Genomic DNA, 24,857 nt, shown 5'->3' on the forward strand with positions numbered 1-24,857 from the left:
CTCAGCCTAGCCATGAACACGGGCAAGCAGACTGTCTGGTATCAGGGCTGGGAGCCCACCAAGGCAAGTAGATCGATGCTGCTCACATCCTGGCTAAAAGGTCGGAGGTAAGAGGGGCCAGAAGAAGTTGACAGGAGAGAGACGAGCAGCAGAGGAGGGACAAAGAGAAAGAAGCAGCAAGAGGCAGGCCAGAGAAGAAGTTGCAAGAGGCTGGAAGGAGCTGGGCATCCTGGGAGGGCCGGGATGCCTATGAGGGAGCCTCCAGGAGGGGCTGCATCTTGTCCCACTCAGCACCAATGAAGCCTAGAAGGAAGGTGAGGAAGGCCCTGAGTGCCCCTCCAGGCCAGGAATAGGCCTGCCACTAGCCCAAACAGTGCCTTTGTGTTATTTTTAAAGGTACCTCTTTCTCAAGGCACTTCTGCTGAAAAGCTGTCATATGAATATGTTAGAGGACATTTTTACTGCTATCTACGGGATTTTAGTAATAGATATTCAAATCTTCATTGTCTATGGTGCACACAGGGCAGGCACCCTTGTGTGGCGTGCAACCTGCACTGCTGTCCATGGCAGGCCTGGTTGGAAAGATCAGGCAGGGCTCTGAGCCTCCAGCCTGGACACCAGGGAGAAGGTGGGAAGCTTTCTTCCTGCCTTGGCTGCTGGATTATTTGAGAAGATGGTCTTGCTTAAAAAGGAAGGAGGGAGAGAAAGAAGTGAAGGGAGCCTGCATATTTAAGGGAATAATCAGGAAACACAGCCAAGAGCTGTGCTGCTTGGGATAAGGGCTCTCAACTCAGGGGTCAGGGATGGAGCTGAGACCACAGACTTCCTTCCCGTTTGTGACACCAACTATGCCATGACTGTAAGGACAGAGATGCTAGAGGCCATTCAGAGGCTGGAGTTCTCCGGCATCTTCAAGTATTGCCCTGGCCAAGGTTCAGAGTGTGTCCTGCTCTCCTGCAAGAACAGGAAGGGGCGTCTCTAACCTCTCCTCTCATCATTTCAGGAGCTGGAGCCCTAAGAGGCTGTTGGACTATCCAGGGAGGATAAAGAGATGGGCAGAGGGCGGCAGGGAGAGTGGGCGAGGCCAAGGGAGAGCTCACCTTCTGCGCACCCGAGAAGGTGTGGCAGTGACATGAAACATTAGGTCACATGGCCTTCCCATCCAGCCTTAGCGTGCCTACACATCTGCACAGAGAAGGAGAAGAGGTTGAGAGAAGAAAGTGGGCAGCAGCAGCACAGAATAAACCCAAACAGCCACAGTGGACAGAAAGAACACAAGACAGAAAGAAATGAGGGAATGGGTAGAAAAAGGAAAAATGAGATGATGGGAAGAGAAGGGGGGTGGGATGGAAGAGAGCACAGTCTGAGACGAGGAAGGGAGAGTGAGTGTCAGGGGAAGGCTGTGCAGATGGGGACACGTGGGGACAGGTGGGGACAGGTGGGGAAAGTGCCCCCATCATGCATTTCGGGACAGGTCACTCAGATGCCATGCTGAGGGTGGGAAGTTTGCCTAAGCGCGTGACAGGTCCACAGCCCAAAGCTGTGAAGGCCAAGCCTGTGGTTCTGTGTTCCTGCCTGTGAGGGGAACCTGGCTTCTGCTGCCTGAGGCAAGGTTGGCAAGGAAAACAAAACACTCAAGTCGTCAGTGTCTGCAGTGTGAATGATGCCCTTCAGCTGTGGTACCCCTGCATACTGCAGAACAGGCACACCTGGACTTTAACCTCAGGCCTCTCTGAGCAACACTGGGCCAGGACACTTGAAGGGGCTCACAGCTGCCCACCACCTCGCCTTCTTCCTTACAAGGGTTGTGCTTATGTCCAGGAACACAGCATGCAGAGTGACCCTGCGGAGGGGTCCTGGGCAGGATATAGGAGAAGGCACCAAAGCCCAAAGGGACTGTGCACAGATTTACCAAATCACGTCCACGAGTGGAAGAAAAGTGTGGGCTTCGTGACACCTTTGCAAAATAGGTTAGTGAAGACAGGAGATACTTCCCCAGATCTGCCTGCCTAGGGGAGGCCCTGCAGCTCTGATCAAGCCTCTAGCTCCGATGGAGGTGGGCACAGAGGGGCTGCTGCCCACGGTGCCACCCCTGCCTGTTTCGCCCATGCAGCCCTTCCTGCTTAAGACAGTCGTGTGGATCCCGGAAGCTGAGTTCTTACCCAGTTTTCTCAGAGACAGAAGAGGAAGATGAGAGAGAAGAGAAGTGGTGCAGGCGGGGACGGAGTTGAGCAAGAACAACATGCCACAGTGGCACCGGAGGCTAACTCTACCAAGGAGACAGACCATCCAGACCCTGTCGCCAGGGGGAGGCGGGGGTGGGCGGGAAGGCACGGTTTGGAGTCCGGCATGAGGTGTGCTGGGCAAGGAAGGAGCAGGGGCTCCCGGTACCTTCTGGGCTCCGGAGAAGGCGTGGTAGAAGCTGGACACGTAAGTCATGATGGCTTTCTCATCTGGTCGGGCGGTCCCAACGATGTCTGTCAAGAAAAATCTGGAGTTAAAGTCAACTGGTGAACACATGATATACCTCCTGATGTGATGCTCCCAGAACCACCAAGTCTTCCTGCCAAAATGCTGAGCCTGAATCTAACTATCTTCTGGCATCAACTTCCACTTACGGGAATGTGAGAGGAAAGAGTGAAATGGGACCCCGAGGAAGCCAGAATAAGAAACATTCCATGGGGCAGCTGGCCCAGTTTCTGCAACCAGTTCAATGGCAGAAACAAAAGGGGTCGGGGGGGAGGAAAAAGGGATACAGATTAGAAAAGACAAGAAATGTAACAACTAAACGCCATGTGCAGACGTTGTTTGGAGGCTGCTTAAAACGAATCAACTCTAAAAAGAAAATGGGGATTTTAATTTCAAATTTTAATTTATCTAGGAATTACTGTCAATTTGCAAGGTGGTAACATCGCTTTACGGATAATGGATATTTAAGAAAATATCCATATTTTAAAGGTATATAGCCTGAAGTATGTATCAGTGAGATGCTGTGACGTCTAGGATTTGCTTTAAAATATTTCAGCAAGGAAAACGGAAGAGAGAAAGAAAAAGAGTAAGACGAAATCTCAACAACTGTTCTATCTGGATGACGGGTATATGGAAGTTCATTATACTTTTCTCTCTACTTTTGTTTATGTTTGAAAATGTGCCCCCCACACACACACACACACAACAACTACTGTCACAAACCATCACATCTCCAAAGGGACCGTTCATCTTTCCAAAAAGTCTTTTGATTTTCCTAAGTGCCAGTTCTCTCCACTCCTTTTCCCCTATGAAGTGAGGTATGTATATAGACCCCAAACTCTAACCACTTCCTCGGGTTACTCATCACTGCAAACTCCCCTGTATCTGTGTGATGCACACATTAATAAACTTGATTGCTTTCTCTTGTTCATCTGTTTTTCTATCAGTTACTTTACAGGGCCCCAGGTGGAGAACCAAGGAGTGTAGGGGGAAATGATCCTTTCCCTTCCCCCACAACAGCAAAGGAACATCATGTCCCACCCAAGCACTGCTACCCGACTCCAAGACTAAGAGAAATAGTCCTCAGGCAGCCAAGCAGAAACAGCCTCCAATTCCTTTCAGTACCAGCTATCACCTCTCTCTCCAAACCTTAGGGAACTGTGGAATCTCTGAGAGGCAGGTGACACCCCAGGCTCCCCAAATGGGATCCCAGAGATTAAGCCTTTACCTTCAGCATCCAACATCTTGGGGATGTCCAGGTATTTCTCTGCCACATCGAAGGCCGTGTTCAGATTTGTGAGTGGATCATCCTAGAGAAGAGGAGCAGGGGGTCAGACAGTGAGAGGTATGACAAGTCACTGGCTACTCCCACCTGGGTGACTGCCCGTTCTTGGGAGCAGAGGAGACTACTTCATCCCCTCCCAAGCTCGGTTCTCGAGAGCCACCCCTGGGTGTAGAAACCTGGCCTCACTACCAGAGCTCGTTGGCTGGAGGTTTAAAAAGCCATCTTTCCTCCTCAAGCCTTAGTTTCTTTGTCAGAGAAATGGGGTGAAGAATATTGGCCTACAGCTCAAGAAAGAACTGCTAAAAGTGAGTGTGAGAACAGAGCACTGGCCTGGGTGCCATCAGTCTTGGCTTCTGGCTTCAGCCTCTGCCATCAGTCAGCAGGACTGGTAGGTAATCTGACCTCAGTTTTCTACATCTGTTACTCCAGAACTGGACTAGGAGCTCTCAAGCCCCTTTGGTGCTCACATTCCATGAAATCTGGGGGCTCCTTCGAATAGCCACAGCCTTCTGACAATTTGGATTTCTGCTACCTTCTCAAAAAAACTTATTGGGGATTAGTGAGTATGTAAAGAAATTTGGACCCTTGTGCGCTGTTGGTGGGATTGTAAAATGGTGCAGCTGCTATGAAAACAGTATGGAGGTTCCTCAAAATGCTCAACATAGAATTACTATATGACTCAGTTTTACAAGATAAAGAGTTCTGGAGATAGACAGTGGTGGTGATGGTTGCTAACCAGTACAAATGTACTTAATGCCACTAAACTGTACAATTAAAAATGATTAAAAAGGGAACCAGTCAGAAATGAAGAATACAATATCTGAGATGAAGACTATACTAGTGGAATCAACAGAGTGCATGAAGCAGAGAGAATCAAATCACCGATATAGAGGATGAGGTAGCAGAGGACACTCAATCAAAACATCAGTAAGAAAAAAGAATCCAAAAAAATGAAGATAATTTAAGGAGCCTATGAGAAAACATTAAGCCTAACAATATTTGCATCATAGGGGTAACAGAAAATCAGAAGAGAGAGAAGAAAGAAGTTGGAAACCTATTTGAAGAAATGATGACGGAAAACTTCCCTAACTTGAAGGAAATAGACATACAAGCCCAAGAATGCAGAGTCCCAAACAAGATGAACCCAAAGAGGCCCACACCAAGTCACATCATAATTAATATGCCAAAAGTTAAATACAAAGAGAGAATCTTAAAAGCAGCAAAAGGAAAGCAGTTAGTTACAAGGGAGCTCCCATAAGACAGGCAGCTGCTGATTTCTCAAAAGAAACTTGGCAGGAGAGGGCTTGGCACAAAATATTCAAAGTGATGAAAACCCAGGATCTACAACCAAGATTACTTTATCCAGTAAAGCTATCATTTAGAGTAAAGGACAGATAAAGAGCTTCCCAGACAAGAAAAAGCTAAAGAAGTTCATCATCACCAAGACAGTATTACAGGAAATGTTGGAGGGACTTCTTTAAGAAGAAAAAAAAATATGTGCCAAAAATATGAATAAACAATGGCAATAACTATATATCGACAAGTACTTCAAATGAAAAAGAATTAATTGCACCAGTCAAAAATAGGGTGGCTAAATGGATAAGAAAACAAGACTCTTACATATGCTGCCTACAAGAGACTCACTTCAGATTAAAAGAAACACACAGAATAAAAGTAAAGGGATGGAAAAAGATATTGCATGATGGACCTAGAGGGTATTGTGCTGAATGGAGTAAATCAGATAGAGAAAGACAAATGCCATATGATTTCATGTACCTGTGGAATGTAAGGAACAAAATCAACAACAACAATAAAATGGAAACAAACTCATAGAGGATTTTGAGGGTTACCAGATGGGAGGGGGTTGGGGGGTCGGTGAAAAAGGGCAAAGGAATTAAGAAATACAAATGGGTAGTTAGAAAATAGTCATGGAGATATAAAGCATAGTATAAGGAATACAATCGATAAAATTTAACATATAAGTATGGGAGCAGAGGGGTACTAGATTTATTGGGGTGATCACTTTGTGAGTTATATAGATCTCAGATCACTATGCTGTACACCTGAAACTAATATAATGTATGCCAACTATAATAGAAAAATAAGGAATATTAAAATGGTAAATTTTATGTTAGGCATACTTTATCACAACTTAAAAACTTTTAATGTGGCAAAAAAGCCCCAGCTTAGTGGGGGGGGAATGCCTTGCTGGACCTCCCATTTTGGCTCCCCAGAGTAAAGAAAGCTAGTTCTGTCAGCCCAGGACTGTTTCCCCATTTGCTAAGGTCAGAACGCGGGGTATAAAAAGATAAATATATTCATTTGTGACACTTTCAGGAAGAAATCACTCAAAATAGAGAAGGTGGAGTCCTTCTGGGAAAGTCTCCAACAGCTTCCAGAATGGTAAGAAAAAAACTGCCAAGCAGCAAATGTTATTTCCGCCTTGGGCCTTGAGCAGTCCTTAGTCCTGGCTTTGCACCTGCCTGCCCCACCTGGTTCCCAGGGCTCGCCAGCCCCCACGCCCACCTAAGGCTGGTGCATGGAGGATGAACATCTAGTCAGAGCCCCTTGGCTCTCCCCTGTGTCCAAGCACCAGCGGCCCTGGCACCCTATGCTTTCCAGAACGTACCCACGGTTTAGTGGGATCAGGTCTACACTAGCATTGGGCTGGATTTTGTTGATGCTACTGAATTAAAGAGAGGGGGAGACAGACAGACACAATGAGCAGAGAGAAATGAAAAGACACAGAGAGGGACGAAGGGCGGGGAGAGAGCTGTCCAGGTATCAGACAAAGACCCCTGGACTCTCAACTCCCAAATGGAGGAGGCACCTGGAGACTGTGGGATGGGGAGAGGGACCAGAGAGCCACAGTCAGCAGCACAAGCACACTTTACATGGGGGTGGAGAACAGCTGTGGATTAACTGGCCACTGCCACCCAGCACACCCGAACAGGGACACAGACATATGCACACCTGTCAACCAAAGTCCATCAGGTGAACAGTTAGGAGGTATGTGACGATGCCTTAAAAGAAAACATCACCACCTGTAGGATTTCTGCCTTCTGTCCTGTTTGATTTGGCCACAGAGCTTTCAGGTAGGTCAAGGGGGTTCTCACACTGATTTTTGTCTTTGCAAAGCAGCTGATTTAGAAAGCTGGGGCCCTCTTATCCCCTAAGAGACTAGCTTGGGAAGGGCTGTCCCCTGTCCACCCACACCTGGAAACAGCCATGCAGAGGGCCAGGCAGCAGGCTCCTCTCCTTCAGAAGGTAGGCCCTTCTTTGTAGGCAGAAGCCCCAGCCTCAAGCTTCCGGCCCAGCTTAGGATGATGAGAGAGGATGAGAATCAATTCCTTTCCTCTCTCACAAACCCTTATTGGCAGCTCACTCCCCCACAGCCTGGAAACCGAGGGCCTGGTGCAGGCAACGTCAAGCTTTGCTTGGTCACTGAGAAGCAGCAGAGGCCCTTCGTGAGGGCACAGGCAAGGTGGGGACCTTCACTGAACACTGTGTTCTCCAAGTGTCAAGATCAAGTGGAGAAATACGAGATTCAAGCATAGAAAGGTAACATTCCAACCCAAGCTCTAGATCATCAACTGGGACATGGGGAGGGCTCCAGGGGTGGCTGAGGCACGGATGGGCTGAGACAGAAGACAGGGTGAGTACAGTCTCCAAGGTCTAGGCCAGTGTCTTTTAACCAGCCCAGATGCTAAGAACCACCATGAGGCTAGGAACACAGTTCCCACCTCCTGGTATGCTGCTCAGCACACACACACTCGAGAAAATCCCCCAACAGCTTCATGCTTGAAACATAAAAGAAATCAAGAGCAGCAAATAAAACTCCTACAGCCAAATTCCAGCGTTGAGAGAAACCAAATCCATGGTGGGAACCTGCCCAGGACTGCACAGCAAGCCTCGGACAAGGCTGAGATAAGTGCTCCGAAGAATACGTGATATTTTAAATTATGAAAGTAACACGTCCTCCTGACGAAACCCAGAAAAACAGGAGGAAATGCCATTTGCTATTCCATCACCGCAGCAAAGTTGCTGTGGTGGCTCTCATGCCCTCCTGATGGAAGGGGCATGTGGGCACAAACACACTTGCTGTGCGAGCATAGGACTGAGGCGGCCCGAACAGTGAAGGTGTTTTTCTCTTACTTCTAGACAGTCTGTCTTCTTGGCGAATCTAAGAAGACTGACACCCCGCGCGCTGGGCCACAGGCTCTCAGAAGAAGGGGCCCAACCCCACCCGCCTAGGACCAGGGGCCAGGAGCTGCAGTGGGCGGTCAGGTGAGTTGCACATACCTTCCGTAGCTTCCCGTAGTCAATCAGCTCAGGCCGATGTCGGTGGATCAAGGCACAGAAGCCAAGGCCGTCCTTCCAGCTGCCCGGGCGGGCGGAGGGCGGGGGGGAGAGAAGGTGGGGCGAGCTGGTGAATGGGGCTTTGCACTAAGGGTAAAGCACTAGGCAGGGGTCCCCTTTCTTCTAGAGGCGATCTCGTAACCCTTCGGAGCAGGAGTCAGAAGACAGGAAGCAAAGGGACATTTCTTTCTGCCACAACCCCAAGCACTGGCGTCAAGACTTTGTGGGATTTGGCAAGTTGAGATACATGCCACATCCCACTCTACGCTCCACCAAGGCCATGCGCCTGTCTGTTCCATTCCATAACCCCAGGGTGGAACTTCTCAGGCACTGTCCTTAGGGAGTTCCCCAGTAGTCCGAGCATCAACCAAATGTGTATGAGGCTGTAGCCATGTCCGAGACACCGCTGGACGGAAGAGGGGGCACCACAGTCGGCAGCACTGCCTTCCCATAAAAAGCGACCTCTTCCCCAAGGGCCTTTGCTCTGTACTAGAGCTGAGACCACCCAGCCAAGGGGGCCTGAGGGGCCTGAGGGAAGCAGCCTTATTCTGTAAGAGCCCCTCAGCCCCGCCACTCACCTTATGTGGAAGTTCTGGATGTTGACGTTTTTATAAGGGGCTGTCTTTCTCTGACACCACAGGAGCAGCCCTTCCTTCGCCGAAGTCTCTGTGGGGAAAGGGACAACAGACAGAGAGGTCAGGTAGGGAAGGAGACAATGAGCAGAGGTCAGTGGGCTGGCTTGGTGGAGGGAGGGCTGTTGACTCATGGGAGGCCTCACTGTGGCCACAGGGTCCATGCTCTTTCACATAAGGGGTCCACACAAAGAGCCCTGGATTCCAACCCTGCTGCTATCAGGCCATCAAGTCTATTTCCCTGACAAAGGTTGAGAAATTATCTGATAAACACAGAAGCACACTAGGCAGCTTTTCAGAGCTAGCCATATTACACGCTGAAATACTGAGATGATGGCCTTTCAGACTATCTCCCTGTCACTCTATTTTACTTAAGAAATGATAGCAATACAAAATGAGTTGGCAACCTAGGTCAGGTGGCCAATTAAGGGAGGAAGGGTTGATTTAGATGACATTTAAAGTGTAGGAATCTCCAGACAGGAGTGCATGTGCCTTGTGGAGTGCACGCAGCCACGAGGGAAAAAAGCATTAGGACTCCTATTCAGATGTAGTGTTTGTCCAAATGACAAGGTTTCCTTATATTTAACACATGCATCAACAACAAAGTCTGTAAGATAAGGCAAATATGAGGGGACCCTGGGAAATCCTGGCACAGGAAAGCTGTAAACCACACTGCCCATGTGCTCACATCTGTGAATTACAGGTTATGGTACCCAGTGAAGTGGCTTCCTGAGTCTCATTTACTTTCAACTCACAAAACAGACTTTAAAATGACATTAAACAATTCCTACAAAAATAATATAATTCAAGCACAAGCAATTAAAAAGTGAGCAAAGCTAATGCTCTTAGTTCAAGCTCTTCATCAACGACTACAAGATTAAAACGATTTAATCAGAGCTGACAAGAAGCCTGCTCCAAAAACAATCAAATTCATCAAGAAGGCTATTTGAAAAATGGATTTATGTCTACCACCGCTAACAAGAACCATGCCCTAAGTGACTACTGTGGGCATCTTTTAAACCACTTCCGCCCTAAATACCACGTATTTATAAACCAAACAGACATTCACATCATTGTATCACCAAGTGTCAAGCCAAGACTTCCATGACAAAGCAATTCAGTCCACACTGTTCTCATTAAAAAGTTACTTTGAATAAAAATCTTTTCAAGATTTATGAGACATTAAAACGAATTTAAAATATTTTTAAAATATCTCTATCCCATCTTATTAAAATTCATTTTGGTATGTGTTTTATAATATGCAAAGCAATACGTAAATATAATTTTTGACAAAATAAATACACACATATCAGCCTAAAAGTCGCTGGAATGTGGAATCAAAAGTTCAGAGATCACTGACCCAACTGTGGCAGTGGCCCTTTGCAGATCTGCGAAGTGGCCACCAGAGGGTGCCCTGGGAGCAGAGTGGAGGCCCTGGGGGGCGGGCGGGGTCGGTTCGCCCTCTTGGTTGCTATTCTCCTACCCTTTCGGATTTAACAATCCAAGAGCCAGGTGGGATTTCCAATACACTTCTCCACTGCAGCCTTGGGCTTTCTCGAAGTGGGGGTGGGAGGGTTCCCAAGGGCCACCATACCTGTGGGAACCGGCACTCCACACAGTTCTTAACTTCTCTACAGACTAGGAGAGTGGACAGATGCCAGCAATGGGTTGAAAGTTCAGGATGTGGCCCATGATCAAGCCCCATTGCCCGGGTAAGAGAGCTCCCCAGGCTGAGCCCAGGAAGGAAGACATGAACAGTGAAGGCACTGGCGGGGAGGGGTGGGGGCAGGCTGGCGGGGAATGAGATGAAACGGAGCAGAGCAGAAGACCTACCTTCCACAGAGATGTCCTGGATGGCGAAGCGGAGGATGATGGTCCAGATCATGCCCAGGGTCATTTTCACGTTCCCGTCCACAATTTCTACAGGAAGAGCAGACGTGTTAGGATGGGTGTTAGCAGGGATGGAGTAAAAATTCCCTGAGTGCCCGTGACGCTCTGCACGCCATGTAGGGAATCAAAGACCACACAGCTCCACTTCTAGAGGGCAGTCAGTATGTTGTTTAAAGTTGGTGTAATTATATGTCACAGGTAACAAGACCTGGGGCGTCCTGGGAATATGAGGTATGGGTGGTCGATTCTACTGGGTAGGTCAGGAAAGGCAACAGAGGAGGTATCTTAAACCACCAGCCGCGTTCACCAGCCTGACAAAGAGGGAGGATTTCTAAGCCACTGCGAAGGTACTAGCAACTCTGTGAGGTAGAGACCTCTGGAAAGTTGCAACTGTCAAAATAGCCATCCATACCCAGAGAGCCAGTCCAGGCAACAGAACCTAAGAAAGGTTTGTAAACAGCCACCTTGAAGGAGCCACAGACTCTCACATCAACCTCATAATGCCATTAGTTGGGTATTTTTTAATTAAAGAAAAATCAAACAGCTTCAAGATCATGACTAAGAGCTACCCTACTAAATTCAGTCCAAGTAGCACTTTTTAGACTTTTTAAATATGCTATAAATTCTATGAAGTAGTTTTTTTTTTTCTGTATCAGGCAATACAATCATAAAGAAGCCCTGTCTTGAAGGAACCTCAGACATGGAATCATTTGTGGTCTTGGGGGCTGAGCAGGTGACAATCAAATGTCTACTCCTTAATCTCATCTGCTTCCAGACCAGGAGACAGTAATCTGAGCCTGTGGTATGGTATTCTCAGTGAAGAGTTAGGCACCCAAAGATTCTTTATTTTTTCCTACGTGCAACACTAGTTTTTAGGGGAGACACAACAGAACCATGAGAAGGGGCAACTTCCAGGACTCCTGGTTCCTTGAGCCCACACCCACTAGGGTTTGCTTCCCACATACCTCTTAAACAAGAGTGGAGTCCATTAAGGAAATTACACCCTAAGAGCTCATTCCCTTCCTTAGAAGGGAGGGCAAACTGCATGCTGCTGTACAACCAACAAGGTACAGGGCACTGCTGGGGCTTCTCAGCGGCAGGTGACTGTTGAGCCTGCACTGAGGTGCTGAGCAGAGGAGGAGCAGTGTCCGCTTTGGACACAGGACAGGATGTAACTCTTCCTGCTCACAGGATGGCTTAAATGCCCCTCCCAGAGCCCCAGATACCAGTGGGGCCCAGACTCAAATCAGAGGGCCCAGGTTAGAGACACAGGGAACTATAGCAGCGTGTGACCATTTTCCTGGACAAGTAAAACAGGCAGCCAGCTCTTTGCAGAGCACGCTGGGGGAAGTCGAGTCAGTTAATAAGGTAAGAATCACTACATAAAGGTTTTACATTTCTAAAATACCCTTTCATTTGCGACTTCCAATGGTTTCACATTTGTAATGTTTAAAAAGCTTATATAAATTTCCAAGAATAAAAGCCTAAATTCACAATAGATAAATAGGCAAAAGACATGAATAGACACTTCACAAAACAAACTAGAAATAACCCATTCATAAGGATATTCGATCTCACTTCTAATTAAAGAAATAAAACACCATTTTCCCAGCTATTAAATTAGCAAAATTTTTTAAAAAGCAAACTCACACTTTCATGGTAAGGCTACCACAATGTGGCTAAAAGTGGACATTGGCTTAAAAAAAAAAAAAACTTTCTGGGAAATAATTCAGCAACAGGGAGTAAGCATCTTGGAGCTGTTCAACTTTCTGAGAGTGAAATTCTACCTCTGGGAACCTATCCCTAGCAAAGATGTGAAACACAGAGTAAGGCTGCCGTATACAGGTGTTTGTGCGGTCACTTATCACGCCCCAAGGTGGAAGTCACACGGATATACAAAGTACAAGTGTGAACGAGTAAATCCCCAGACCCCGTCACCTCTCTGCTCAAAACCTCCACGGCTTCCCATCTCACTCACAGTCAAAGCCGGTGGCCAGCTGGGCCTCTCTGGGCCTCAGACCCCTTCTCCCTCCGCCTGCTCCAGTCACAGCTCTCCCCGCTCCCTGTATATCCACACGGTTCGTCCCTCGCCTCCCTCCCATCTCCACTCGCCTCCCTCCCATCTCCACTCACCCTCCTCCCTCTCGCTGAGTCGTTCCTTGACCACCCGCTTTACTCCTCACTGTAATTTTTCTCCATCTGACATAGGTATGTGTGCATTTTCTTTCCCCCTTCTAGAACATAAGCTCCATGTGAGTAATGGTTTTTTGTTTTAAATCACTGCTTAGGGCCAAGCACAGTACCTGGCACGTTTGCTGGATGAATGAACCAATAAAGGAACGAACCACACTGGAGGACACTAACCACATGTGGGTGAACGGGCAGAAGTCACGCAGGCCTATTAGCCCCGAGAACACAATAGGAAGGACCCAGGTCTGGGACAGAGGGCAACTGTATTCAACAAACAGATGATTAACACAGCCATTAAAATTATATTCACGAGTTTTTAACGACTTGGAAAAATCTTGATATAGTAATATGGAAAGTAGAAAAAGCAGCTACAAAATTTTATGAATAGCATTTTGAATACAAGGGGAATTTTATTTACAGTCTAGAAAAAGTTCTGGTGGTAATGCTGTCACTCGGCCTTTCCAGGAGTGGAGGCTGCAGTGTTGGCCTCCTCCCCACCCTGTGCCCCCCATACGCTGCCCCACTTCTGAAGGCCAAATACCTGGGCTTCCCACTGGCCTTGAACTCAGTGCCCTCCCAGCACTAAGGAAGACAAGGCAGCTTCTTTCTCGGGTCTTGCTTACTTACTCCTCTCCTCCTTCCCCAGAAACCCTCAGGGATTTTTACTTACTGAACCCTCACTCATACCAGAGAAGCAGTTTCACTCCAGAAAACAGAGGAGCCAAGTGTAGGCAAAGAGAGGGGTGTGTTCTGTGAACATCCTGTGCAGCACCCCAGCCCCAGTGCCCACCTGACTCCCATCCACCCTCAGCGTGTAACCCTCCCCAGAATGGCAGATCCTCTCCCCAGGCACCTGTGTTTGGAGAGGGATGCCTCATCTCACAGGCAGCTTTATGTCAGGGGTCTGCCTGGAATGCTGGTCCAAAAGGAGGGTCCCAAGGCCAGGACTGGGCCCCATGGGAAAAACCATAATAACAAATGAACATCTGCCGTGGGTGTGGGAAGAAGTGGAGGCATGTTTCTGACATTCCTGGTCTACAAAGCTATTCGCAGGATTGATTCACATCCTGGTGTTTGCTCAGCACCTACCTCTCCCTTCCCCGCTTCAGCCCCCTCAGCGTCACAGTCATCCACGCAGCATTCAGACAGGAGAATGAATGATGCTGAAGAAATCCCACAGGACAGAAACTAGACCCTCAGGAGTCACCACGTCCCAGACCGATGCTGTAGCTATTGCACCCACTGTCTCCTCCATCTGAGAACAGACACTAAATCATCGCGACCACCCCTGGGCTCTTGGCACCCAGAGCCATCATGTTTTCCCTGCCCAAAGGGCTAAAAATTAAAAAATTAAAAAACCCAGGTGGGTCCTCTTACTTGCTTAAACCCCAACTACTCAGCCAGGTCAAGCCCCAATCATGACTCTAAGACATTCTAGAATCAAGGATCATATGAGATATCATAGGGCTCTAATTGACCTCTCTCCAAGGTATGGAGGTTCCTGGCCTCCAGCCTCCATCTGAACACCTTCAAGAACAAGAATCGTGTGCCCGACCCAGGCCCCCCATCCCCGGTCCAGTCCCCAAGGTTCTGCATGTCAACCACAATCAGCCTGCCCAGAGGGCCTCCCTTCTGGGCCTGGCTCTGCACTTCATGGTGGATCAGAGAGTTTAATCCTGGCACCACGTGGCAATCCTTCCAAGGTCTGAGTCTTCTGTCCCCACAGGGCCTGATCCCCACAGCACATGGGCCCAGGATGCTCCACAGTCAGGACACCGTGAAACATCTCCCCCACCCTAACCCCCAGGAGAGCTCCCTGCAGGTGATCCACTCCGCTGCCTTTTGTTTTAGTCTACAGCAGTAAACTCCATTTCATTAAACTACGGAAAACCCATCTGGAGCCTCGTCTAGTTTCCTGGCTCATCCCGTTTCCAGCAGAGGGGCCGACCCTGCACGAGCCTGATGCTCAGCTTGAAACAAGAGATGACTGCAAGGCGGAAGCCTCGGCTTAAAGCACTGGCTCCCTAGGGCAGTGAGAAATTAACTACCTCATTTTAAAGGAGCCTTTAGAAAATCTGAAGAAGGCCCGTGTGAAAGAGACTGGAAAACCAGGGCCACCTAGCCTAAGTGACTTCCCAGAATATCAGAGGTAGCGGTGAGAGTTTCCGTCTCTGCTCCTCACCCGTCCGCTGAGGCGAGCACAGCCCATCTGACTTGCTACTTCACAGCTGAGGAAAATCACACGTGAGAGTTTTGTCCTGAACCCCGGCAGGGGAGGCAGCAATGCCTGGGGGTGATGGGAAAGGGCTCAGACCTCAGTTCTGGAGCCCAGAACCCTGGGTTCGGTCCTAGCTCCGCCATGTGGAAGCAGTCTGGCCCAGAGCCTGCACGCGACCTCGCGACGTGCTTCCACGCCAGCAACTCAGCTGAGCCTCAGCTTTCGTGACTGTGAACTGTGGTCGGCGATACTCACGCTCCAGGTCCGCTCCCAGGGGAAGGGGGACAAGCATGCAAAGTGTCCTGTCTAGCCAGGCTCAGATCTGGAACTGAGCAAGCGCGATTCTCTCCCTCTTTCTCCTTTGCTGCTCAAAGTCTTAAAAAAATTTTCTTTTCTCAAGTACTTGTTAAATTTTCCTTTCTAAAAATCTAGATTTCTGGCTTTTTAAAAAGTGATAAATCTAGCAATGCGAGACCTGAATTCCCACATAGCAATAGTTGGTTGGATCTATGCGGCCGCTGCCCGCTTAGAAGGATGTGCCCTGCCAGGCCCTCCACAGTCCCCAACCGTCCCTACCACTTGCCGCTGGCCCGCCCCACACCTCCGTCACTTCCCTGCCCCAGCGGGCATCTGAGCTTGTACCAGACCACCCAGGTGGCAATTTCTTTGGCCTCCCATCCCTGCTTAGTTGACACTTTTTTTTGCCAAGTCCCTAGTTGAACTACTTTTTTTTTTTTTTTTACGCATTAAAGGCGAGAATACCACTCCTTAAAGCAAAGTACCCTGCTATGTGTGCCTTTCCACCATCAACTGAGCACCTACTCTGTGCATCACATGGTGAGGAGCTGGGGCCACAAGGATGTAAAAGATGCTGTTTCTGCCTCACAGATGAAGGGGCTGCTGGGATGCATGCGGCACCACCCGTGACTGCCTCAAGCACCAGCCCTAGTCCTTGATAAGGCAGGGTAGGCAAACTTTTTCTGTAAATGGCCTGACAGGAAATAGTTTTGGCTTTGCAGGCCATACAGTCTGTGTTGCAACTGCTCAACTCTGCTGTCCTAACAGGAAAGCAGCCACAACAACGTGCGAGCAAACAGTGTGGCCAAGCTCCAATATTTATAAAAACCTACGCTGGCCAGATTTGACCCCATGGACTATGGTTTGCAGACTCCTGCGCTAAAGTTTCTCAGTTTGATGTAGCAACATAAAGTCTCCCAATTTCTAGAAAAAAAAGAGGAGGTGGGGGGACTTTAAAATCATCAACCGGAGGAGAGGCCGCCGGCTGGTGTGGATTTACGAGAGCCAGGCCCCACCTCTTCGAGGAAAGGCAGTTCTCTGGCTTCACGCAGACCCTGATTTGAGTTCTGGTTTGGCCACTGACTGATGATGGTAACTTGAAAAAGTTACTTACTCTCATTAGACTTCTGCTTTCTTTTTCTGAAATGGAAATAAAAATTAGAGCCTCTTTATAGGGCTGCAGTGAGGATTAAACAAGATCACTGGTGCAGAGGGTGGCGGCACAGGACCTGCCACCGAGGGAGTGCGCACAATAATTACGGCCCGCAGCTGTGTCTCAGCAGGCAGAAGAAGAAGAGGAGGAGGAGGCAGAGGGGAAGGGAGGAAGGATGGAGATAGGAGAGGAGGAGGAGGAGGATGGATCAGATGGGGAGAGTGGGAGGAGGAGGAAGAAGAAGGAAGGAAAGAAGGAAGAAGGATGAAAAAAAGTTCTAGGAAGGAGGGAGGAAGGTGGAAGAAGAAGGAAGGAAAGGGAGGAGGGAGGGAAGGGAAGAAGGATGAGAGGAAGGAAGGAAAGAAAGGAGGGAGGGAGGGAAGCTGTCTTACTTATCTTTCAGTCTCTGGCACACACAGCAGGTGCCCAATAAACCTACTGAATCCATGGGACCTGGTCCTGCCAGGGCCTGGTCACGGCATTCTGTTCTAATCACCTTGACCTTCCCCACATCCTTCAAAGCCGCCACAGAGCACGCAGAGGCGGTGCTCCCCCCTTTCAACCATTAAGAACATGGTAATGGTAACAACAATTCAAACGGAGCTTTAACCAAGTTTAAGTGAAGGAAAAAGAGCCAAGAGGCCACTCTGCGGGAAACGCTGTTAAGAACGTCCCTATGGGCTTGTGGGCGTCAGTCTTCTTGGGGCTCCGTGGAGCCTCAGGACAGCCGTGAGCCTCCGCCGGCCTGCGCCTGCGCCCTCTCCCGCGTCGGGCAGCAAAGCCAGACCTGCGATGAGGGAGGCGGCCCTGCACGCACGCAGGGGTCCAGCGCTGGGACTGACTGAGGGGGCCAGCGCGTGGGCGAGGCTGACACTGGCTGGAAAGTGCTACATGAAGAATCCACAGGTCGACCAGATGGAGGTGGTGGGCGCCCCGCTTCCCAACGCCCCCAGGGATGCGTGGGCCCAGGAATCAGGAGAGAAAAAAAAAGGTCCAGGGAACCAGGAGAGCAGAAACTTAGGCTCCGAGAAGCAGCCAGCGGGCAAGGCCTTACCTTCCGCTCCAATGGACACCAGCTTGACCCCCTTGCTGGCTATGAAGTCCAGGGCCTTGTTGACATTGGAGATCTTATGTACCCTCATTTTGCCTCTCTCCGGCTTGGCCAGACGTTCACCTGAATAGAGACCCAGGGCAGAAAAAGGGGAGGTGAGATGCTGCTCTGCAGGAGCCGGGGTTACTGCCACGACACCCTCGCTCAGGGCACAGCGTTGACGGACGCACGCCCGTGCAGCTTCCGTGCAGGACGCCGCCCCGGCGGGGCGTGAGAACCCTGCCCTCTACTTCCTCCACGTCTCAGATCTAAACTGCTCGCCGCCACACAACGGTTCTGTACGAAGCCCCTAAGACGTGTTGGAAACTCGGCTGGGTGCTAGGAACGTGGAGGTGAACAAAACAGTCCGCTGCCTTCGTGTACTTAGGGTCCAGAGTGAGATACAGACCTTCAACAGAGAAACACACAAATATGTACAAATACCAAGAAGGATAAATGCTTAAAAGAATTGCTTAAAAAGAGGCTGCAGAGGAGGAGGGCGGGTTGGAGGATGAGGAGTTTCAGAGGGGTCAGGGAAGGCCTAAGTGGGAGGGCAGCTAGACCTAGACTACAAGGAATGGTGATCAAGGCAGAAGGAACAGCACATGCAAAGACCCTGAACTCCCTCTAGTCCCGACTGCCGGGTCTGGGAAGGGATGTGGGTCACTCTAGAGTATTTTGAAAAAGTCCCCTGGGTGTTTAAATGGAGTTATCCACAGTATCCCTCTCTCATTTAAGAATCGGAGCTCTTGTCCCATTACTGCCTCCCAGGGGCACCCTTGGCTCAGCTCCGAGTCAAACCCCCACCTCCCAAATGGAAGCTTCTGAGGTTCAGGTTTTGGGGCCAGAAGCTGCGAGGAAACAGGGGTAGAGGAGCTAGTTCTCCAAAGACCCCATTAAAAACACTTTTATCCCAGTGCAGTGGCATCCAGAAACCTCCTGAAACTATTTTAAAAAGTATGTGCCACGCATCTGGGGAAGGGGCACCCAGCTTTCAGAGTCTCTAAGAGGCCAGGGATCTCAAAAGGCTGAGAACCACCATCCTCGAGCCTGAAACGCAGGATCCTTGCGCCTGCCATGACCCCCAAAGCAGACCAGACCAGACCAGCCTCGCTCCCCCGTGAATGTCAGCAGCTGGCTGAGAGGGCTCAGGGGGCTGGTGAGCGGGGCCGGGGCCACCCTGTCAGAGCAGCATTCTCAGGGGGCCCCCAGCTTCTAGAAGAGAGCAGACTTCCTGCCACAGATGTGATTTGGCCTGGCAGCTCTCATGGAAGCACAGCTGGGTTTTTATTATTAAATCAAGACTTTCCACTTCTGGCTCTTCAGGGGCTGTGGCTGCTGCCCTGCCTCTCCTTGGCAAGGCACCCCCCACTGTCCTCCTGAGCAGATGAGAAGCCACAGGGGCTCCCTCCTATAGGAGAGATGGAGACAGTGCCTTGTGTGCCCCTCCCACCCCCCATACCTAGGCAGCTTCCACTAATGCTCCAGCCCTCAGGGCCTTCTGGGCCTGAGCTCCCAGCCAGCCCACCCGCTGTGCACACTGGCTGGTCTGGGACCTCTCCCAGAGGACAGTGGAGACAGCAAGGCCAATGGTTTTCAACTTCAGTAGCACAAAACCACCTGGAGAACCTGCTAACTGCAGCTGTCCAGCCCCTTCCCCTAACCCCTAGGTTTCTGATTTAGGAGGTCTGGGGTGGGGTCTCCGATTCTGCTGTGTGTGGTCCAGGGACCGCACTTCGAGGACCTCTGCAGGCAGCATCCCCTTCCTTCTCCTGTCATCCTACCCATCTCCAGAGATGCTCAAGGAGAAAAAGTCAACGTCTCAGTGACTTGATCTCCGTGAGCCCCGGGAAAGAGAAGAGCCCACTTCAGAGACGTGCACAGGTTCCCCTTGGGCACAAGCTGGCCATTCAGTGGGAATGCACTCATGGCGATGCAGAAAAGCCCAGCTCGGGCATTCCGTCCCTCTAGTATTTATTGAGTATCACCTACGTGCCAAGGGCAGTTCCAAGCACTTGGGACACAGAGAAGGGGCCGTCCCTGCTTCAAGAACCTCAGCGTTGAGGGCCAAAATGATGAAACTAGGTGGCAAAGACACGAGAGAGGAATTAATGGGGTGTTATTGGGGCCCAGAGGAGGGCAACCGCTCGAGTTGCAATGGGGGGTTCGGGAGATGGGGAAGCCAAAGTCTGAGCTGAGTTTCGAAGAATGAAAAAGAACAATGCCAGGTTTATTTGCTTAAACTAGAAAAATGTTTAAGAAATGTTGGGGGAGGCAGAAGGGAAAGACACTCTGAAAGGCGGCTGGAGGAAAACAGCATGGCAGTTCCTAAAAAACTTCAACATGGCATTACCACATAACCCAGCAATTCTACTTCTAAATATGCACCCAAAAGAACCGAGAGCAAGAACTCACATCGGTATGTGTGCAGCCATGTTCACAGCAGCATCACCTACAAATGCCAAGAGGTGGAGGCACCCCACGTGCTAATCCACGACGAATGAAGAAACAAAATGTGGTGTGTGTATACAATGGAACGTTACTCGGCTAAAAAAATTAAAAAGGAAGGAAATTCTAACACATGCTACAACGTGCAAGAAACTGGACAACATTATGATAAATGAAGTAAGTCAGTCACAAATGGATAAATACTGTATGATTCCACTTACATGAGGTGCCTAGAGTAGGCACATTCGAGACAGAAAGAATGGTGGTGTCGGGCTGGGAAGAGGGAGGGATGGAGAGTTAGTGTTTAATGAGTACGGAGCTTCGTGTGGAATGATGAAAAAGTTCTGGAGATGGATGGTGGTGACAGCTGAATGACAATGTGAATGTACTTAACGCCACAGAGCTGTACACTTAAAAATGGTCAAAATGGTAAACTTGACATTATGTACATTTATGTTATGTATATTTTACAAACCCACCCCCAACATAAACACAGATTTCACAGGAAAGGGAAACAGACCAATGTACTGGGGTAAAAAAAAGCAGTCAAAGCTTGTGTAAAAGCACAGAGCACAGAGAGCGTGTCATCTGGGAGGGCTGCATGTCTCTAGGGTGGCAGAGGGTCCTAGGTTCAAGGCCGTTTTAGGAACAGCTAGTTGAAAATAAAGCAGGTGGCAGCTCATGAAGGATCCTGTAAGCTATGCTAAGGAATGTAGGCTGCAGGCTCAAAGCCCTGGGGAGGGCCGAAAGGTTTCGACCAGGGAACCACGCAACCATATTTGGTGGTTGCACGAACCCTCTGGCTGTGGTGTGGATGACGGACTGCAGTGGGAATGGAGGAGCTGGGAGGTGCTCAAGGGCTTCTGTGGCATCAAGTGAGTGACAGTCGACACAGGCCCACACTAACACCATGGTAGCCAGTGTAAAAGAAGGGTAATAGAAGGAGACAGAATATACAGAACTTGAAACTCCATCTTTTTGCAAATGAGGATCCTGGAGCAGAAAGGCAAGAACTTGTCCAAGAACACATGGTTGGCCAGTGGCAGAGCCAGGACGAAACTCAGTCTCTTCGTTTGAATCCACACATGTCATCCCCAGCTTCTTTCAAGAGACCCAAAGCTAGCCATGAGCAATGAGACAGCAGCGCCAGAGGAGCCAGGGCAGCCGTCTCAAAGCAGCAGAACCCTGCGGACAGCAGCTTATCCTGGGCCAGGGTGGTCCTGGCCACCTGGCACTCCCAAGGCCAGTGGTCCCTCTCACCTGAGATGACCTCCAGCAGCAGCATGAGCTTCAGGCCGTCCCGGAAGTCCTCCTCGATGTTCTCGATCTGCGTCCCCGCCTTGCGGAGGTGGGAGTTGCACCACGCCGTGAATGTCTAGGCAAAGAAAAGAAGAGCGAGTAGTCAGACTCCCCACAAGTCATGGTCTCTGAGGCCCTCACACAAGGCCTCCATGGGTCCGGGGACTTGCCTGCCCCACACCATCTTTCAGCTTGTTCTGTATAAGGCATAGGTGGCACCGGAGGGACAGACGAAGCAGCACCCTTCTTTAACATCTACCCTCTCAACCATCTACCGAAAACATCACCTCACACACATTTAGAAGTGCCAGAAATTCATCTCTTAGGTCACAAGGTTTAATTCCAATCTTCACAGTGTTAAGGCAGAGTACCCCAGAGGGAACATATTAAACCTCATTAACACCTTAAAGGTAAATTTGTTTATTAAATCTTTGTCCACTCTGCAGCTAGCTGAGGGAAAGGAACAATCAGTTTTGTTAGAGACACAGCTCAGAGGCATGGTGTTGGGATAAGGAATGAGAAAGGTAAGTACTCAGTGCGTATGTCTGCGTGTTTGGGGCAGGGAGTAAAGGCACCTTAGGCTGCAAAAGTATGTGGAAGAATTCCAGAAAGGGAATGTAAGCAGACTAAATGAAAGACCATCACTGTTGCAATATTCTAGTCTGTGGGAGGAGAGCAGCAAAAATGAAGCTGTTTTATCAAGCAGATGATCAGGGAGGCAGGCCACCAAACAAGCTGCCCTGTGCCAACAGCACCCCCTGGTGGCTCGCACGAGGAACAGGATGACTCAATAAACACAAGTGTGCACTTAAATTTCGCATGCCTGTCTACAACTTGGGCAGGTGTCTCTCCCCAGCTGACATATTCTACTGGAAACAGACAGAAGCGCTCTCCTGCTTCAGATCCAACCTGTTCCTTGGCAACTCCATACTTCTCTGCACCAAACAGCACTCAGCTACGGGAGGTGGGGGGTGGGGGGGCGGTACTTCAAGAGCCATTGTTCAATCCCCCACAGCAGGACCAGTCGGCTCAGCTCTCTTCCCACTTGCCCTTGAGGTTGCAATGGTGAGCAGTGCATTATTCATCATAACAGTAGCAGCCACACTAGAAATACCCTTCCTTCTTGGAAAGGTCACCAGACTCATGATTCCCACCACCACTTCCCCTTGCCCTGGAGAACTCCAAAGTAAAGTGGCAGTGAATGAGAAGAAGAACACTACACCAATGATTACTGGAGGAAATAAACGGCCGCATAGGTTTATACGCAAGAACTGAAAAGCCTGTGAGCAGATGTCAGTCCACGCAGATGTCACTCCAAGGTGTCATAATAACTACCCCATCTTTAAATCATGCCTCACTAGGAACTTACCAATAAAGGATACTTCTCTGCCCCTACAAACACATCTCCACTCTGTAGGCCAGACACATTCCCATGTGTGCTATCCCAAAGCTTTGGGAAGACTGACAGAGCTTGGGGATAAGCAGGGGACAGACGCCGATTCCTCAGCTTGGAATGTCCTCTATATCACACCTGGCTAACTCACACTCATCTTTCAAGATTGTGCTAAGATATATCACCCATTCCAGGAAGCTTTCCTGACAGCCACCCTCCTAGTCTGGGTTGGGGGCACAGAGCCCACAGCATCCTGCACCCACTCCAACATTGTCGATATCCACTGCATGGTCCTTGCCTGGCCACTTGTCAGCTCCAGACTGGGATGGACTCAATGCTCTCCCTTGAGTCCCAGGGCAGGAACACAGCAGTGAACGAAAGAGAAAAAAACCCTGCCCTGTGCAGCAAACATTCTAGTGGATATAAAAATCAGGCAACTGGTTAAGGAGCAAGTTAGGAACCCATGCAAAGTGGGAGGTCCTGTAAGGTCCAACTGCATGTGTGGGTGATGCTGAATGGTGTTTAAGTGCAGGGGGGTGATGGGCCGCACGGAGCTCTCAGGGACCCTCCGGAAGCAGAAGACAGCTCAGAGGAAAGGGAATGCGTCAGGACAAGAAAGAGTATCTATCTGCTGGGTGCCCTGCCTCTAGCGCTGGCATCACAAACCTGGCAGGAGATGAGAGCGTACACACTTGGCTTTTAATTTTCATTTTATTGTAACTTTTGCTGTTATAAAAAATAATAAAGAGTTTCTAAATCTTTAAAATAAATACAATTTATTTTGTGGTTCCACGATCTCTCCCAGCTATCGTCTGTCCATATACGCACTTCTGCCGGGTGTCATCACACTGTACATTCATGGGGTGTGGGACTTTCTTCATTTATGACCATCTTGTATTGCCACAGCACCTTGCTCTCTCTCATCTCCATTCCAGGCCCACACTCAGCCTCTCCCTGGGGACTCAGGAGGACGAGGATAAAGGCTAGTCTCAAGTCCGGGCTGGCCAGGGTTCTGCTGGGAATCGCCTGTACCCCCATGGCTGGGGGGCTGGGGAACCTCACTGTTTACCACCCAGTTGTGGAGGGGGGTTGGGGTGCCAGGAAGGAGGAAGAGGCCGCTTTTGTAAAGAGATACTGCTCTGCAAGAGGAAAAGTACCGTTGAAAGCAGCCTGCCCCATTTCCTGGGGAAGCCGGACTCGGAGCCCGGGAGACAGAGCCGCACCCGTGTTTGCTCAGGTCTCCCAAACAAAGCCTTATTGTGAAGTCTTGGGGACTGTGCTTTGTTAAAACCTGCAAGGCCCAAGCCCGGCTCCCACAGGTGCTGGCCTCGAAGGAGCCTCTGAGCACCTCCCAAGCAGGAAGGTTCCCCCGCACAAGCAGCACCTGTCTCGAAGCTCAGACCTGAGGAGGAAATGGAGGTGACTCAGTGATTAGGCAGAGGCACTTCCCCATGCACTGGGTCTGGGTTCAATGTTCACATCCACTGTTTACCAGCTAACGTGGCCTTCGGATGGCCCTCCCTAAGCCTCGGTTCCCTAAACAGTAAATGGGGATAGTGACAGCACTTTGTAAAAACCAGAAGGATTAACTAGAAATATTTATGAAGTGCCTGCCACTTAGAAAGTGCTCGGTAAATGGTAAGAGGAGAAGAACGAGCTCCCCTGAACCCTTCTCATGGATGATGGCCTCAGAGCGCTCGCCCCTCTGTACTCCCAGCCCACCAAACCTGTCCTGGGCTCTGCCACTGCACGTGCTCACAGCGTTTTCAAGACGACACCCGGTTATGTCTGAGAAAATCTTTTTTGTTTTTTCCAATTAGTGTGGAGTATGTTATGGAAAAGGAGGCTAAAATGGGGGGGGGGGGGTGGGCAGGGAAGCTGCAGTTTTGTGACAGTGGCCTTGTGGACCCCAAGCAGAGGAGGCTAATGAACACAAAGAGGGGAGACGGTAGTGTCAGCAACACGGGTGTCCACGCACACACAGAGCCTCTCCTTGGGTGCAGGGCGGGCCTTGGCCTTGACGCTTAAGCTTACACATTATGATGGAGAAGGGCACCTGACCCTTACCAGTGCCCATGGGTCCGGCAAGGAGCAATGCCAACAGCCACGTAGAGATTCAGGGCTCCATGTCCTC

The 24,857-nt window shown here is 49.7% G+C and overlaps 1 protein-coding gene across 3 annotated transcripts in view; it reads right to left on the minus strand.

The window, feature by feature from the left end:
- ACTN1 (actinin alpha 1) overlaps positions 1 to 24,857 on the minus strand; it is a 91,343-nt gene that overhangs the window by 20,899 nt on the left and 45,587 nt on the right. For all 3 annotated transcript variants that reach the window (XM_039875339.1, XM_039875341.1, XM_039875340.1), the window contains exons 2-8: positions 21,292 to 21,406; positions 17,548 to 17,667; positions 10,579 to 10,665; positions 8,692 to 8,779; positions 8,057 to 8,135; positions 3,698 to 3,779; positions 2,392 to 2,477 (exon numbers count right to left, since the gene is read on the minus strand). In XM_039875339.1, the coding sequence (XP_039731273.1) occupies positions 2,392 to 2,477; positions 3,698 to 3,779; positions 8,057 to 8,135; positions 8,692 to 8,779; positions 10,579 to 10,665; positions 17,548 to 17,667; positions 21,292 to 21,406 (657 nt within the window). The remainder of the gene's footprint in view (positions 1 to 2,391; positions 2,478 to 3,697; positions 3,780 to 8,056; positions 8,136 to 8,691; positions 8,780 to 10,578; positions 10,666 to 17,547; positions 17,668 to 21,291; positions 21,407 to 24,857) is intronic.

This window comes from Pteropus medius, unplaced genomic scaffold (assembly GCF_902729225.1).
Source record: "Pteropus medius unplaced genomic scaffold, Ma_sr-lr_union100, whole genome shotgun sequence".
In the NCBI taxonomy this organism is placed as follows: Eukaryota; Metazoa; Chordata; class Mammalia; order Chiroptera; family Pteropodidae; genus Pteropus; species Pteropus medius.